The 18157-nt window shown below is 32.7% G+C and overlaps 2 protein-coding genes across 5 annotated transcripts; one reads left to right on the plus strand and one right to left on the minus strand.

Moving 5' to 3' along the window:
- Window positions 1-3460: 3460 nt before the first annotated feature.
- On the plus strand, window positions 3461-8719 carry LOC137836836 (uncharacterized). 3 transcript variants are annotated; one of them, XM_068645594.2, is made up of 15 exons: window positions 3461-3884; window positions 3994-4091; window positions 4751-4851; window positions 4953-5031; window positions 5141-5201; window positions 5280-5326; window positions 5542-5634; window positions 5783-5873; window positions 6298-6346; window positions 6639-6755; window positions 6845-6992; window positions 7581-7673; window positions 7746-7814; window positions 8002-8044; window positions 8327-8719. In XM_068645594.2, the coding sequence occupies exons 1-15, from the start codon at window positions 3830-3832 to the stop codon at window positions 8425-8427; spliced, it is 1245 nt and encodes a 414-aa protein (XP_068501695.1). In that variant the 5' UTR covers window positions 3461-3829; the 3' UTR covers window positions 8428-8719. The 3 variants fall into 3 exon arrangements, 2 of the variants coding, with proteins under 2 accessions (XP_068501695.1, XP_090157367.1); XR_016520382.1 differs by having other exon boundaries at window positions 3489-3884; window positions 6250-6346; XM_090301241.1 differs by having other exon boundaries at window positions 3542-3884; window positions 4751-4846.
- A 2157-nt stretch (window positions 8720-10876) lies between these two features.
- On the minus strand, window positions 10877-17589 carry GMII (golgi alpha-mannosidase II). Of its 2 annotated transcripts, none has more exons than XM_068645596.2 (4): window positions 16675-17589; window positions 15374-15523; window positions 15007-15039; window positions 10877-14068 (listed from the first exon to the last, which is right to left on the minus strand). In XM_068645596.2, exons 1-4 carry the CDS (start codon window positions 17215-17217, stop codon window positions 11336-11338), a joined length of 3459 nt encoding a protein of 1152 aa, XP_068501697.2. In that variant the 5' UTR covers window positions 17218-17589; the 3' UTR covers window positions 10877-11335. The 2 variants fall into 2 exon arrangements, with proteins under 2 accessions (XP_068501697.2, XP_090157368.1); XM_090301242.1 differs by lacking the exon at window positions 16675-17589 and adding an exon at window positions 15600-15728.
- Window positions 17590-18157: the final 568 nt, after the last annotated feature.

The raw sequence follows: 18157 nt of genomic DNA on the forward strand, positions 1-18157 counted from the left end.
AAAAATAATGATTGGTTTATATATTAAAAGAATATACTGAAAGAGGATAATGGTAACAAATGTATAGCAATCACAATATTAGTTTGCGATGATAAAAGTATATCTATACCAATAATAGAGAGGTGATAGTACGAATAATGATAACTATGATAATAATATTAGAAGTCATAATAATGTTCACTAATTAGTAATAGTGTTAGTGACCATGATAAAAAAGGATTAGTGATAAAAATAGTGTTAGTGGTAGGAATAACCCATATAAGATTATACCATTTATTTGAAAATTTGCTATAGAATTACTGATTATGAAAATAATAGAGATAGTGAATAACTACTCATTATTATTATTATTATTGATAAGTGATGATTTATGAGTATACATATATATTATAACGAGGATGTTGTGTTAAATTAAAAAAAAATTATGATATTTTATAACTAAATATCATAATTAATTTTTTGTTAAAAGAGAGCTAAAAATATTTTTTGTCATATCTTATTTAATTCTACTTTATTTTGAAATTAACACTTGAAATAAAAATAAAATGAAAAATTACAATAATCCAACCAAATAATTATATGTACATCATATTTCACACAATTATTTCATGATCGTGTTTTATTTTAACGTATTGTATTTTATTTTATTTAGAATAAGTAATAGCAACTATTCTATTTTTAGAAGTGGTAAAATGGGTAGTTCAAGTCATTTTGGGTAGACTCACTATTGATTTGTCAAAAATAAAGTGGATCAGGTTGGTCTATCTAAGTTATAGAAACTGAAACTGGTAACTTGTCTCGTTATAGGATAGGGGTCAATTCTCTCTGCACCTTCACACCTTCCCCCTGAATCTCTATATTTTTTTTATTCTAACAATACATTTTTAAGTACGATGGAGAATGTGGTGCTTTCTTTCTCATTTTCAAGTTGTTTTCCCTTTTCCTTTAGGACTTCTAAAGGAACAAAACAAAATTGCTTATTTTCTTAAAATCATTTTCTAACATGCAATAGAAAAGATTGATGCAATTTGCTTTAGAATCATTGTGTTCCAAAGTTGTGTGATGATGTTCTTGGTTCAAAAGTATGACAACACTCAATCTCACCTTCCAAAATCACCCATTAACATATCTTTATGCATGTGGGGATAAAAGTTCAATGATTCCTACCCCATTGGTAATAGAACAAAAATCTATCATCTCCTTATTTTTTCTTTGTGTAATTTTATATTATTTATGAACTAAATTTTGGATCAAATAATATACATGTTTGAATTATGATGATGTTATTTATTTTTGAAATATTTCGCAATAACTAACATGAATCATGATTTTAACGTGTATTGAATTTTAACTTTTACTTAGTTGATGATGTAACGGGTATTGGGTGAGTCTTGAGCGAGTTTCTCTTGTGTGATCTTATTTGGACGAGTTTTCAATTTTCCAATTTTGTCTTTTCATCTTATCTTTAACTTGCATATTCACCTTTAGCCATTTTATCTTCGTTCTCCCGTAGAATCTTGTAATTAACACAAATTTGAAAATAAATTGTTCACATTCATCTTATAATAAAAAAATATGTAACGAGATTCAAATTCATAAATTAGGAGTTGAATTATAACTACTATCTTTTTGTATGAAATATTACTCAATTATAACACTTATCAGATCCCAAACCAACCACTATATGTTCAGTATATTTCTTAAACTTTTGACCAATAAAGTATGCGCTTATTAGTCAAATACGAGTTAACTTATTAGCTACTAGTTATAAAATATTTTTTGTGAGATTTTAACCTATTAAAAATGAATGTTAGGGTTTGTTTGGAAAATTTTCAAATTTAAACCTATTAAAAATGATTGGTCAATTAAGATTTTTTAAGACCATAACCTAATCTATTTGAACACAAACTGATTGAGTCATCAAATTGAATATCTAGAAAATATAAATTTTGTTCAAACTCATTTCAAAATTTTGTTAATAACCTTACAACAATTATGATTACTGTGTTAAAAAATTATTTATACAAATTTGTTGTCAATACCCTAATATTAACGTTATTACTAGTGAGTTCTCATTTCAGAATGTTTGGGAAAAAACCATTTCAATGTTATATGTAATTTTTCTCATAAGTGATAAAGAATAATTTTACAAGTAAAAAGTATATTTTTTGTTGATAGATAATATAATGTGAATAAACTAAATGAAAATTGAGAAACGTAATTCTTTTAGATTTGTTCAAATTTTCTAAAAAATAATAGTAGTAAAAATCTTCAAATATATTCGTAAAATAAATTTACGCAACCTAATATCCATCTTTAATTAAATGTATTCTTCACAAATAAGAGCAAGTTGTGATAATTTTACAAATATATAAGAAACTAAAAAAAATAGACATGATTATTATATTTATAAAATAGAAAACTACGTTTATATATAAGTTTCGATTAGATCTTATTAGTTATCAAAATAAAATCTACGATATGATCCAATAAAAAAATTCAGTTTTTCTATTTTCAGTTTATTCAAATTTTAATCAATTTTATATTTCTATTGAATTTAATCAATTTATAACCACTCATAAAAGTTTATGTTTATATTTTTGAATAATTTTATATAAGATAGCTTCATCTATGATTTTCTCCACATTAATGTAAGGAGTGTATTAGTAACAAGGGTAAGTGCAAATAGTAGTTCCCCACATAAGAACTCTGTGAGGGCCTAAGACTTATATTTCTTATTGGGCTGACAGTAGGTTTTGGGCTGGACCAATAGTCAATATTACAAGCCCGATATATTTACACTCTTCTTTTTTCCTTTTTTACAACACTTCATATATTTTTTCCTTTTCTTATATTCATAATTTAATTTTCGAAATGTATTTTAAAATGATTTCTAGAAAATAAAATAAAAAACAAGAAATTAAAAAGAAAATCATTCTTTCGAAATTAAGTGATTGCAACAACATTAATTTTATCCTTGTAAGATTCATCATATCGGATAAACCTTTTAAAAAATAAAAAAGTTATTATTTTTTTTCCTTTTAATATTCAAAACTCATTTTAAGTTAATAGTTAATATAACGAAATCAAAGTTTGAAATTTTAAGAAGTGATTTATTTTTCAGATATTATACTTTATTATGTTATTATAGAAATTATAAATTACAATTAAAACTAATAATAAATATAAACATAAGGATCATTTAAAAAAATATATTACTATTTCAGGCAACAATATTTCACACATTTTACTTTTTTATTTTTATTTTTTCAAGGCATATAATTCGTACTAACTTTATTTCTCTCAACTATCAAATTATTTTTTGTTATCTATATATTTATATTTAATCTTCTTGATTGCTTATCACTTTCAATCTATAATATTTTTTTTATCTCTAAATTGGATTTCAATAGATATCTTTTTAAGAATACATCAATAGTTAAACGCAACTTTGTCTTATAATTTAAATTGTGTAAATTTAAGATATTAAGAATAACAGCAAAGTAACTTCTGAAACATTACTTTTTTTAATTTATATTTTAAAATTTTCCGTGCGTGTTTGTTTTGTCTAGCTCTCAAAATGTTTAACTAAATAACTAAATCAAACCTCAATTTCAATGTATTCATAGTTCAGTTATAATCATAATTCTATGTGGATCTATCTGAGTTCATTCATAGTCAAAAGTCCAAACCATGGAAATTTGAGTCACACAGCACAACCTTGGATCCAACACTGTCACCTGTGTTTCAAATCCCATAATTCAATCTACCCCATTGTTGTTATCAGTCTCAAGCTCGGATTTTGAGTGTAAAGATCTGTGTTTTGACCATGGAGAACTCGGAGAAGGTGGTGGCTGTGATCATGGTGGGTGGGCCCACCAAAGGTATTTGAAATCTTTGCATGTTTTCTGATCAAAGTTAGTGTCTTTTTCCAGTTTGGAATTTTGGGGTTCTCTTCGTTTCTTACATGGCTTTGCTAAATTGTGTCTGCAGGGACCAGATTTCGGCCTCTTTCCTTCAATATTCCCAAACCCCTTTTCCCTCTGGCTGGCCAGCCAATGGTTCACCATCCTATTTCTGCTTGCAAAAGGGTTTGCTTCTTTGCCTCACCTCAATTACCCTTCTCACTGTTTCTCATCAAATTGAGGGGAAAATAAATTAAAAGGACTTCAGTGTCAATGTTGATTTGCATACCTGTTTGTGTGTGTGTGTGAGTGAATACACATGTTCTCCATTAGTTTAAACTCTAAAGTTCAAATGTGTGTATATGGTTTTGGTTGTGTGTGTGTGTATGGTATGCGTTAGTCTAAACTCTAAAATTCGAATTTGATCAAGATGGAAAATAAAAAGAATAAACTTGAAGGAACTTCAATTTCTCTGTGTGTGTGTGCTCACGCACGCCCGTGTATGATCCATGTGGCCAATCGGGCCTAATGAGACAAGACTCTATTGTTGTTATGCTGTCCGTTTGTGTGTACTCAAATTTGATCAAATTGAGAATAAAAAACCACAATGAACTCCAATTTCAATGTGTGTGTTCTCCATTAGTCTAAAAATCAAATTTGATCAAATTGAGGGGAAAAAATCTAGAAGGAACTTCAGTTTCAATGTTGACTTGCATACTCTTTTTTTTGTGTGTATAACTATACATGGTTTCCATTGGTTGAAAATTCTAATCGAAGATCAGCTTAAAAACTGATGAAAAGGAAAGGAGAAGGGACATGTGACTTACTAGTGTTGTCTCCTACAGATACCCAATTTGGCTCAAATATATCTTATTGGATTCTATGAGGAGCGAGAATTCGCTCTATATGTCTCTTCAATCTCGAATGGGCTGAAATTACCAGTAAGGTGACTAGTGCATTTATATGCAGCTTTAATAAGAGAAAGTATGTTTCTTAACTTTGTTAAATTCTGGACCTGATCTTGGTTTGTTACTAATATCAATCTAGATATTTGAAAGAGGATAAACCGCGTGGTTCAGCAGGTGGCCTTTACTACTTCAGAGATATTATCATGGAAGACAGCCCAGTTAGAAACACTGCTCTTCCCTGTTTTTACCATTTTATGTTATATTGTTGATTAACTTTGGAATGATAAATGTATAAATTCTAACAGAGTGGCTACATTTTTATTGCAGTCACATATATTTCTGTTAAACTGTGATGTTTGCTGCAATTTCCCACTACCAGCAATGCTTGGTAAGTATGTTGCTGTTAAACTGATGTAGTTCTTCAGAAGTATGTCGCTACTGAAATATTTCTTTTTTCTTTTTGCAGATGCACATAAAAGATATGGTGGGATGGGGACAATGTTGGTGATCAAGGTTGGTGCATAAGATAATGGGTATAATAGCACTTATTGTTCAAAAAAGTGGTAAAATGTCCCTATCAATAGAGGCAGAGACAGACAAAGGATTTAGAGATCAATGTTTTTTCTATACACACAATATATATATATATATATATAAAGATCATTGCGGTGTTTCTTCACAAAAAACCACTTTCATTCTCTTTTTGGGGTTGTGGATATCTTGTGCAGGTTTCAGCTGAATCTGCTAACCAATTCGGTGAGTTGGTTGCTGATCCAACCACTAATGAGTTGCTGCATTATACTGAGAAACCTGAGACATTTGTGAGTATTCAGTTTGGTTTGTTTCTCTTCATTGTTTTACTAAGAAAAAAAGCACAATCCAATATGGATCTTGATTGGTATAATATATGTGTGTGTGTGTGTTGCTTATAACTGCACCTAAACAAAACTAATCACTGTGTAATTGCAGGTCAGCAATTTGATAAATTGTGGCGTGTACGTTTTCACCCCTGATATTTTTACTGCCATCGACGATGTATATATTAATCGAGAAGGCAGAGGTTGGTCTCTTTCAATCACCTTTTAAATAGTTTTGAATCTTAAAAGACTTGTGTTGCATAAATTGATTCTCTGAAACATAAGATTTAACTGGGCTCAACCTTTAGAATTTTAACTAATGAGTGTTGCATGGAAGTGGTATATATTATGAACCAAGAAGGCATAAGATGATCTCTGTTAATTGCAGTTTAGAAAGCTTCCGTCATAAAAGGCTTGTGTTTCATTAATTGATTCCTGATACAGAAGATTTAACTTGGTGTATTTGTAACTTTACATATTTCTAACATCTATTTATGCCATTCATGCCTTGGAACTTGAAAATCTTGCATGCCTTTTGGTTTTTTCACTATATCTATCAACTTTGTTTGCTATTTGCAGTAAGGCTGCACCATTGGAAATTGACTTGATTTATTGACACCTTTGCAGCTAATCTACGCCGTCTCTCCAGCTTTGATACACTCCAATCTGCGACAAGGTTGATTGATTACCACTATTTGTTGTTTTATTTTGAAAAGAATTCAAAACTATTTTTAATGGGTGCATGGATATTGGTTCAGATGTGAGTTAAATGTGAAAGAGTCTACACTTGACTACAAATTTCTCTTTTAGGGATTATTGCTTAGAGTAATACTAATATCTAACCCTCATTGCTTTTCTTCCTCCACTTATCACATTGGTTCCAAAGGATTCACCCTTTTCGTTGCACATCTTTTCCTCTTTGAAAACTACAATATCTTCAGATGCTCATGGATGCATTTTCCCTTCAGGACTATTCCTGTAGATTTTGTAAGACTGGATCAAGATATATTATCACCTCTAGCTGGGAAGAAGCAATTATATACATATGAGACAATGGATTTCTGGGAGCAAATTAAAACTCCAGGGTAGGGTTGCATTGTATCTTAACACTGTCTCAAGATTTAATATTGGACCATTATTAGGTTTAACTTAAAGTATACGCTTACACGTACAGAATGTCATTGAAATGCTCAGAATTGTATCTTGCCCAATTCCGGTATACTTCACCTGATCTTTTGGCCAGTGGAGATGGTAATAAGAGTGCAACAGTTTCTGGTGATGTATATATTCATCCATCAGCAAAAGTTCATCCTTCTGCAAAGGTAGTTCCATTTCCTTCTCAAAATTGTACATACTTTTACCTTTGTAGACAAAAATTAAATTAGCTCTAGTACCTTTATGCATTTCTGCTGAAAACTCCTAAAGTCTAAAACAGTAGTTACCTGCAAGATAGATCTGTTCTTGAAGGGAAAAACTACTTGACTTGAATTTGTGCAATATTTCCAAGTACTTGTTTTAAGGGTGCATTGATTCCATAATACAAGTTAGGAATTTATTTGTTAGGGTAACTGTTATGCTGGAAAGAATTTTATTCTGACTTTCAATCCAAGATTGAATGAACAGTGCACATTGCATTATTGCAATTATAAAAATGTTAGCTGCAAGTAAAATAAAAACAAAATTGTGGAGAAAACCAAAATTTCTGTTTATATGGACCTGAATAGTGATAAGAACCTTAGGAGAAGGACACCACAAAAGCTAGTAGTACTGTAGCAATAGTTGGAGAACCCCAAAGTCTTATAAAGCCAATACTTTTCTTGTGGGACTTAAGTCTCATACCTTGCAATTGGATCCAGAACAAATACTTGGCATGAAATATAAAGTATGTTTTTGTTCTCTTTCTTGAACAGATTGGTCCCAATGTTTCTATCTCAGCAAATGTTCGTGTAGGTGCTGGCGTCAGGTTAAGCGGTTGTATCATCTTGGATGATGTTGAAATTAAGGTAAGGAACTCAAAGGTTAGATGTGTATAAGTATTTACAGTGTATAAGCAAATGTGTTTGTTCTCCTGACAGGAAAATGCTTTTGTCACAAACTCAATTATTGGATGGAAGTCATCACTTGGAAGATGGTCACATGTGCAGGCAAGTTCAGTACATTTTTAATTAAACTGGTGCAAATGCAAAAGAGCATAAAGCAAAAATATAGAGAATTTTTAAACAAAAGGAAAAGTTTCATTTAAGCCATCAACATGTCTGAGACAATTGAAAATTTAATGATTACACCACTCTTGCTTACTGTGTCTCACCTATAGTGAATTGAATGGTTCAGGCTGATGGTAACTACGATGCAAGACTTGGCACAACCATCCTAGGTACAAGTTCCTGCCTGCTTAATTGCCTTTTGTTTATGAAGAAAAATGATACAGCTATCTTGGTACTTTTGGTGATGTTCTTCAGTTAAACATATAAAACTGAAGTTTTACCTTATTAATCTGTGTTGATCCTAATGAAAACTTCCATTTTGCAAATTATTGAGGTAAAACTCTAACTTGGATTAGAAAACAATGCCAAAAGTATTTAAAGAACTATATCCTATAAACACCATTTCAGTTGTGACCTTTTTCCTTTTCTCCTTTGTGATAATGATCATTTAGGGGAAGCTGTAACTGTTGAAGATGAAGTGGTAGTGTTCAACTGCATTGTTCTTCCCAATAAGACTCTCAATGTGAGTGTGCAAGAAGAAATCATCTTGTAATCTGAAGAAGTGAGTTTTACTGGTTACTCCAAAAAAAAAAAACAGACTTGGAGCATTTTGGTTTTACCATTTCTTTCTCCAATTTGTTTGGTCTAGGAATGCAAATTAAGCTTAGATACAACATACAAGAAGTGTATGGAATTTTGGTTTAATTATGGAGTTATGTACACAAATGGAATATGTGTAAATCACACTTCAAACTAGAATCTTGTAGGAGCAGGTACCACAAAATATCTGAACTACACCAATTTTAGGTGAAATCAAAGCCTAAGGGCTTACACTGTTACATCAATCCATTGCTAAATTAGACTGAAGCAAACAGTTAGTACATGTTTGGCTTAAACTTTACAAAGTTTGGATTAAACTTAAGTTTGTCAAAGCAACTCAAGTTGTTTCTATAAAATTGAGATTTTGAGTAAAACTTTAATGTAGAAATGTAGTTTTGAAGGTAACCAAACATGTCACAAACTGAATTTACTTGGAACACATCAAACAGAATACAAAGCATAGTCTTAACTGGTTTTGTTTCATATCATGATTAAATTTACAGTTATATCTGACAAGTTCACCCAATAGTAATTATCCTTCATTTTGGATTTGAAAATCTGAAATTCAAAAAATACTTTATGATAAAATAAATCTGGAATAGATTATTGTGTTCTGTAAATGAAATTCTGGAATAGAATTCAAAAATTAAAATCTTTCCGTTCTGAAAAGGTAAATATGAAAATGCATGCTAAAGATTTTCAAAATTTAGAAAAGTGTTATGAAAATCCAAATTTGGATGCCTTTTATTATTTGATCAGGTGCAGAAAGTAATTGTCTTTTATTATAGTTCATTGATTGACCCAAACATCTAAAATATAAACAAGAATCTCGTGATATAACAGGATGATAATTGCTTCCTCCACACCCATATTTTCTTTTGTGCACTTTTTTTAGTGTAATGTAAAAGAAATGATTTTTTTTCAAAAGCCTCACTTTCTAGAAAATTATTTCTGAAAATTAAAAAACTTTCAAACAACACCTTTGGGAAACATTCGGAAAAATATATCTTATTGTTGTGGAAATAATTAATGACAGTCACACCCTTTTTTGCATACAATTTTTATTATTCTAATAGTTTTTACTACATGATTTTATAAATGAATGATTTGGGAATTAAACAATACTTATTAATCTCTTAAGTATGAATACCATATAAATAATTAATAGTTTAAGATTTTAAACACAAACAAATATTCTCTCTTATCATCTTTTCTGCCACACTTTTTATATATGTTCTTTTAATCTTAAATAAGTTATAGGTCTCTAATATATTACTCTTTTTTTTTAGTACCTAATAAATTGTTTTTTTTTTCAAATTACGTATCTAATAAATTATTAAATTTGTTTTAGGTTCCTAAAAAATATTTATCTATATTTTGTTTCCATTATTATGTTGTCTCCTTTGAAGTAATCAGTGAAATTTTTGTAATTTTTGGTTTAGTCCCTTAACTTGTTATTTTATAAAAACCGGTATCCATAATTTATTAGGTAGTCAAATCTAAAAGAAAACTATTAGGAACTGAAATTAAAAATCGATTATATATTAGGAACCTTAAACTTATTTAATTCTTTCTTTTCATTTCTTTTATACTTTTGTCTTTTAACTTTTGAAAGATAGATTTATGATGTTCCTATATCTTGGCTAAAATATATGTATCCAAACATGTTGCTACATAAATATTCTAAAAAATATTAGATTTTATCACATTTATGTAGAAATAAAATAAAATAGTACAATGCTATGATTAATTTTAAAAAATACTATTTATCAATAGTTATAGGCTATTATCATATTGGTGAAAACCATATTCAATTATAATTTAATAAATTTTAGAACATAATTAATAGATATTTTCTCAAAAAAATTGGACTTAACCTATCAAGCATGAGAAATGATGCCTTTTGACTCCAAATATACTAAAAAATCAAACTCATTACAATGTCATAAAATACTAATTAAGAACACCCAAATGAAAAAGAAAAACCTAAAAAATATTAGCAAACCCTACCATAATTGTTAATGCAATGTAAGAAAAACTTTATATTATTGATTCCTAGACCAACACCAGATAACAAGACCTAACAAACAAGTACTCATTAGACTTTTAAAATTTGTTCCTTAATGATTATTTCTTTTTCTAATGGTTATTTCTTTTTCTATAGAAACTCTTATGTTAAATATAAAAGCTCTCTTCTTAATCATCATTATGAAACTTAATATCTCAGCTAGGCTCTCATGTTAAACATCATTATGAAACTTGATATCTCAGCTAGGCTGACACTTCAAGTAACAACAATTATCTGTCATAACATGAAAACAATATTATTAAAAAAAAGGAACCTTAATGGTTATTTCATCTTTTCACCAAATTATTTTAATAGTTGTGAAGGACAATAAGTATGTTTTTGCAAATTGTTGAGCTCAACTCCAAAAAAGGTTACACTCTCCCCAACACAGGTATAAATCTGTACATGTACGTAGTCTGTTAGAGACATGTTATACAATAACATAAGTGGACAAAGCAAAACTCATCTTTCAAGTCCATGAAAAAGGTAAACAAATGCTACAGCAAAGCACAAAACAGACAAGGAGCCGCAGATACTACAATCTCTCATTTCATCATGTTATCATAACAGCACTCTACAAAAGTCCACTGTCACGCTTCTTCAACCAATGTAGCTCCTCTTTGCTTGGACATTCTCTTACCTGCACCAGTGAGAAAGCAGTCCAAGAATAATCCATCCCTACCATCAATGGGGCAGTGCAGTTAAAAAACTCAGCATAAATTCGTCTTAAATGAGTCCAAGAATTCCCTGTGGTTCAGCTGAAATCAGAAGTAGCCACTCAGTAATGAGTACTCTATTGTGGCCTCAATTCCAACTTGTAAGCTTGTATTTCCATTGGAGATATGGCCACATGCCCCTCTTGTGCAAGATCTCCAAATTGCTCTGAGAATCCCATTACTTCAGGGTCTTCGTGCAAGAGATTCAAGGAAGTTGCTTTGACTTTTGAGACTGTAAGATCCTGGAACATGCTGAACAGATTCACAGTCACATCACCCAGATTAGTGCATTGTGATCTTCCCTTCCGGCAGTACGAAGAATCCCAATGTCGTCTGTGAAAAATTAGAGCAAATCTAGGACCTTCACCTGGTTGCTGCAAAAACTTTAAAGGCTTGGGAACCTTAAAGTTCACTATGTGCAAGTCACACGGCAAGGGAGCAGCAAGAGGAGAAAAGGATCTAGGTGGTGGCTTTGCAGACTTGTCCTGTGGTTTCTTGGAAATGAATGCATGCAATGGATAGTTCAGATGAGAACCAACACAGTGAGATAAAAGAGAAGGGCTGTAAGCAAATGGGGTGGAAACCAAATTTGATGTGGCAGAAACATTGGTTTCCATGGTTAGGTGGAAGACAACATTCATCACACGGTTATCCATCACTCCTTGTCCCAGACCACGACCATCATCCCTTACCAACCGACGATCGAGCATTATCTCGAGCCATCCATTTTTAAGGCTTGCCACACCTAATGATTGCCTGGAATGGACCAAAAACCGATGACCATTTGATCCCTGTATAAATGCAAGAGAGGGCAGGGGGTAGTAGTTGCCTTGCAGAGGAATCTTATCGTAGGTTTCTCTTCTGCTCATCTGAAATCCATTTAAATCTGAATAAAAAATCTTCTTGTTATCAATATCTGTTTTATATCTAACTATCAATTCCTTATCATTGAAATCATGGCCAAGAAGCTCAACATGGTACTCCTTTTCGATGATAAACCCTTGGACTGTGCTCTCTCCACTATATATTCGGGTGCTATGAGAAATGGGGGCTTTCTCCCAAGTTGTTCTTGGATAAGAGTATACTTCCTGCATCAAAGGGCCCTCTGAGATCAGGAACTGCCCACCTTCTTCAATAAAGGGTTGGGCATCACCATTGGGCTTGAACAAGTATGCCCCACCAGAACTAGAATACAAACCAATTTCCTCTTTTACAGTATTTGGGGAACTATTTTTTGGAATTATCTTCTGTAACAAACCATATTTTACATCAAAAGTTAGTTTTTGATTCTGATTCTCAATTTCAGCCACATCAGACTCTATTTTCACACAAGAATAGGGTGTTGGACAGGCAATCGAGTTAGACTTAGAGAAGATTTTCAACTTTGCAGGCTTGGCCTTTTCACACCCATCAAAACTATTGGAAATATAATAAGTTTCCAATCCCAGAGCAGGAACAGAAACTTCCCAGTAAAGTCGATGCTTCCCAGTGAAGATTTTGCTATTATGATGCTGCAGCTCAGGCAAAATTTGGCTCTGAACACAACTCCAGTTAGAGTCAACAACAGTAACATCAGGACTGTCGACAACCAACATCACAACTTCTTGGCTAGTTTGCTCCAAAGGATTAAAAAAGACCACTGATTGGTAAGAATCGTCGTGAACACCAATCACTTTATGCAATGGTTGAGCATCATATTTGGATCTCACTATTGCTGGCTCAAATTGGGAAGGACTGTGGTCTAATTTATCATAGCGGATTCCAAGAAGAGCCTCAACTGCCTTGGACATAAAAATCTGCAAGTCCAGTAAAGAAGTATGCATGCGCATTCCATAGTCCATAACCACGTGATCTTTTGCAGTACCAGTTACCCCATCATGATGCTGAAAAAGAGCCAAGTTCCTTCTAGCAGCTGTCAACTTATAGGAAAACCCCATTGCAAACTTTTCACAGTGTGATCTCCGACAGCAGCCAAGTATTAGAGCTACCATGATTTCAGTGGCACGGAGCGTCTGTTCTAGTACCCTGTCAACAGCCTTGAAGAAGGGCCGTGAAACATAATAACCACTCCAGTAGTCTTGTTGCCGATCAGAATAAGTGAAAAAGTCACCAGATAGAGAAGGAAAACCTTCAACTAGACCAGATCCTATTTCACCAGGAAATGAGTAATTTATTCTCTCTGCTTCCTCGCGCAGCGTTACAAAGTAGTCTTCCAAAGTACCAAACTTTGCCTCTGCATTCAAACTGGGGTTTGAATTGATATAATCAAACAACATTTGGTAATTTCTGAATTGGGCTTCTGCTTCTTCGACATTAATATACCGAAAATCATCTCCAAGAGGAACAAGAAGTGTATTGGTTCGGTACAAAGTTGACTTTTTCCTGTATTGATCCAGCAATTTAAGAGCTCTTTCCTGAACATTTTCCTGAGTGGTCTCCACAGGATATTGCCCCCATGGGCATTGTTCATAAACAAAACCCTGCATGCGTGCAAAATCAAACTGACAACAAATAGCGGGTTCTGGGCCACATGTATGAGGTATATCATATGAATAAAAGGGCATCATGTGGACAAATATATCGGTGGTTTCATCTGCATCCCAGCTTTGGCGCCAGATGTATTCTAACTTTTTATGCCACGCAAGCTCCTTCTTCACCTCATAATGGGTTCTCTGGATAAGCATATTGTCAAAACCCATGCGACGGAGAAGATATGCCATGGTAGATGAGTAACCAAATGGATCTATAGCCCAAGAATTTTTTGGAACAAAACCAATGGTGTCATTCAACCACATATTTCCCTCTGCTATCTGTTACATAATTGTCCAAAGATTAAGCACAAACACAAAATAATACACAAATCACTAGAGTAAAAAGATCATAGTTTGATATGCACATGAAATCACAATCACAATCACATGGACAAGCGAAACAAGGAAACATAATTTTCTCTTCTAATGAATGAATACCAAGTGCATCACTGCCCAAACTTGAGAATGCAGTCCAATGATAAATAATTAGTTCGGCTGTATTAAGAAAAGGAATGCTCTCTAGCGATTTATAGTATGCAAAGTACCCTAGGCTTTATGTGTTTGTTGAAACTTATTTGACATCACTGTTTGCAAGCACTAACTTGATGCCTGATATAACAATTATAATAATAAACTAAATTCATGAAATATAGCTCATATAACAGAATATTGCACGTAAAAATAAACATGTTTAGTTATATATATGACATACTTTTGCATCAATCTACATGGCACATTACAAGACCGGATTAAGTTACCTACAAAATGAGCAAAACAATGATTTTAAATTTTGATTACCTCTATATTATTAGGTAAATGATAAAATGCATTCCGACAAACTAACTAAAAGTTCTAGTTTTAAAATAATAACATTACAAAATACATACAATCTTTACAAGAACAAATCTACTTTAAGACAAAATACATCACAACTTTACATTCATATAACCAGTCAGTTTTTTAAGTAAATTTACTGATTAACTGAAAAGGCCTAGAAGCATTTACATCCATCAGCATGCCAGCCAAATACCATGCATAATGATGCCCGACAACAGGAAAACCTAAACATAACTGGACTGCCCTTTCATCTTAATTAATTATCAACCACATAAAAATTATAGCAAAACAACTAAGAAATAACTAATATATATATATATATATATATATATATATATATATATACACAATTGCAGAAATAGGCAAAACTTTCGACATACCTGTTCAATTATAGCAAAATAATGGGAATTGGCCTGCAGGAATGAGAAAACCGTAAAAGGTCAATTTTCCATAAACAATAAGGCTACTGGTAATCTTCTCTGTTCACAGGAATTTTCATTTGGACATAATTATTCCATAGACATGTATGTTCCTAGAGCATAAACTTCATTAAAAGGAGAGCAAACATGAAGGTCCTTGAATTCTAAAAACGTAAACAACAAAACAATATGATGAAAAGCATCACAAAACCTACCTTCCACAAATTCTCATGACTTAATAATTACCTCAACAGGAATGAAGTATCAACAACTACATGTATGCTCTTCACTGTAAACAAGAAAAGTGTCGGAATAAATATAACATTACCTCATCATTCATCACCCAGCCGCCTCCAACAATTTCTAACTGTCCATTTTTCACCAAATTGATGAAGGATTCCTTCATCTCATCGGATGCATCCCTCCACCATCTCTCTAAGTACGACATTTCCTCCCATATGAACTTCCGGCGAGAATCCTACATACCCCGATCATCCAGTCAATATCATAGCACAACTTTCTCTAAAACACAAGAATAAAATAAAAAGAGCTACCTATGGAACTGACAGGTTTATAAGCTCCATTTCGTTGAGGCTTATATTCTCCTGCACTACATCCTAATATGCAAATGTTATCAAATTTCAAGGTCTACCACTTTTGTTATCACATGCACCACCCAGTGCATAATCTGCAGTTTCAAAGCAGCAAATTGACTCTTCAATCCACCAACACAAATTTACTCAACTACTCTGTTGTTCATTCTAGCTTAATCACTTGTATCATCTAAATAAACATTTAAATAATAATATTAAAATCTTTAATTTCAACACATACCAAAAATTGTACCATATAACCTCCCCCGGTTTAGCTCACAACATAAGTCACAACCCACTAACACAAAATTCACTCAATCATGGCAAATCACTCAACAAGTAAACTAAAGCTATCCACACATACGCACCTCACTCACATCACTTCTCATGAACCAAACACCAACCTTAACCAACTGCAGTCACCCACATAAAGAGTTTAACAATCATGCTTCTTTAAGGAAAATGTTTTTAAATCGCAAACTAATCAGAAATTATCCTTAGTATGACCTTCAAATTCACTCAGTTATGAAAGTCAACAGACTTGTCAAACATGACAATCTGTAATTGGATCATAATGTATAAAGTGTGAACAAGCTTATTTCCACAGACACTACAATTCACTCTATTATGAAAGTAAACAACCTTGTCACACACAACGATTTGTAATTGAATGACAATGTATACACAGTTAACAAACCTATCATACATGACATGATGATCTCAGTTAAGTGGTCGACATAAAAACTCTTTACACTGTCGCTAAATAGCTTACTCTATTTGTACAAATCAATAAAGCCAGCGTGTAGTTGAAAGACAATGTATGCAGGATCAATACTAATACTCTTGAATTTTAGTCAAATTCCTCTCCACACCCCTCCTTTTTATAACCCAACACAAAACTCTCATGGATTGTTTAAAAAACGTTAAACTTACACCTCTTGATATTTGAAAAACATTGTAACTAAATCAATCATTTATAATTCAAAAAATACAAACTCCAAAGTCCATAAAAAGCAAGGATGAGATATGACTTGACCTTGGTCAGTGTTTGCACAATGGTATCAAGTATGTGTCTTGATTGCCTATCATAGTACTCCTCCACAGTGAGCTTCCACCCAGGATCGTTATGCGAGTGGGGCACCACGAACACCTTCAGCTTCTCCGCGTCCCACTCGTTCCCCCGGTACGTCACGCTCCACCCCTGCTTCCACGCGCCGCCGTCAACATCCAAAAACTCAATCTTGTCGTACAGCGCCTTGGTGGTGATATCAACAGCGCCGGCGCCAGCGAGCGCGCTGGTGTTGAAGACGGTGGGAAGGGGCCTCCGTCCAAAGGACTTCCGGGCGCGTGAGGAGCGCGTGCGGAAGTGCGTCGCAATGGGTTTGGGGACCCCGAATCGGAGGAGGATGAGGAGGAACAAGGAGAGGGAGATAACGAGCCCAATGGAGAAGAAATTCGAAAAGATGAAGTCTTTGAGCACCGTGCGTCGCCTTCCCTTTCTGGGTGCCTTTGATTTGGGGTTGGAAGATGGGAGGATCGAGGAGGCCCAGGCTGCTCCGCGGCGAGAGGAAGAGGGCATGTTTGGTATGCGAAATTGGAAATTGGGTTGTGCAAAAAAGGAGGTTTTGGTTTGGTTTTGGTGGCGATCTGTGAGAAAACAATGAAGGAAGAAGGGTTTGGAACGAAAGGAATTCAAATCATGGGAGTTTTCGACCTGGGAGTATGGTTTTTTGGTCGTGTTTGTGTTGTGGAGTGAAGTGTGCGGAAATGGAAATGGTATTCATTAGAATATTTTGATGGAGGCACTTTGGAATTGTCAATATGTTTTGGTTTTGGAAGGTGCGAATGTTGTGTTATGTTGTGTTCTGCTACTGCAACACTTTGGCAACTTTCCAAAGCTATGCACTCGGCTCGTCAAGACACGAATAATCAAATTTAAGACACCAAATCTAATATTTCGAAAGAAATAAGAGAATAAGAAAACTCTCTCCTTTGAACAAATTATCTCAAATAACTTTTGTTCAAGAATCACAAGTAAAAATAGTTTTGTTTAAGATAATTATTCTAACTTCTGAGGAGACCAGCTTTTAACTTTCTTGTTTTTAAAACAACTTATAAATAAGTAAATTCTATTTTTGTATCCCTGAAATATTTTTTAGTTTTCATTTTTTCAGTTTTTAAAATAATTATATTTTGTTTTTTGTATTTATTTCAAGATAGATATACGATAGTATTTAGAAGTATAGAAAACATTATATAAGTTGTTTATATATATATAACCTTTATCAGCGTGATGAATTTAATTTTGTTTAATGTTTTATTTGACTTCATCTAAGATAAAATTCTTCTTAATTCAAAAATAGAGACTAAAGCTACAAATTTCACAGTATAAAGAAAATGAAAAGGTTATCTAATATCTTATCTTCAATCTTACTTAGATTGGAGTTTAATTGTCTAATTAGCAAGTATTACATAATAAACAATTTATAAATCATGATTAAGAAGATATCAGTGTCTAT

Source organism: Phaseolus vulgaris, chromosome 4 (assembly GCF_051622355.1).
Source record: "Phaseolus vulgaris cultivar YP4 chromosome 4, ASM5162235v1, whole genome shotgun sequence".
Taxonomy (NCBI): domain Eukaryota; kingdom Viridiplantae; phylum Streptophyta; class Magnoliopsida; order Fabales; family Fabaceae; genus Phaseolus; species Phaseolus vulgaris.

Bases quoted from the DNA above. Each gene is read 5' to 3' on its own strand.
- GMII (XM_068645596.2), bottom strand. From the start codon at position 17,217: ATGCCCTCTTCCTCTCGCCGCGGAGCAGCCTGGGCCTCCTCGATCCTC. The intron at 15,040-15,373 runs GTAATGTTATAT...TCATTCCTGCAG, and splicing joins GCTGGGTGATGAATGATGAG to GCCAATTCCCATTATTTTGC. The intron at 14,069-15,006 runs GTATGTCGAAAG...ATTATGTAACAG, and splicing joins ATTTTGCTATAATTGAACAG to ATAGCAGAGGGAAATATGTG.
- LOC137836836 (XM_068645594.2), top strand. From the start codon at position 3,830: ATGGAGAACTCGGAGAAGGTGGTGGCTGTGATCATGGTGGGTGGGCCC. The intron at 7,674-7,745 runs GTAAGGAACTCA...TTCTCCTGACAG, and splicing joins TGGATGATGTTGAAATTAAG to GAAAATGCTTTTGTCACAAA. The intron at 8,045-8,326 runs GTACAAGTTCCT...ATGATCATTTAG, and splicing joins ACTTGGCACAACCATCCTAG to GGGAAGCTGTAACTGTTGAA.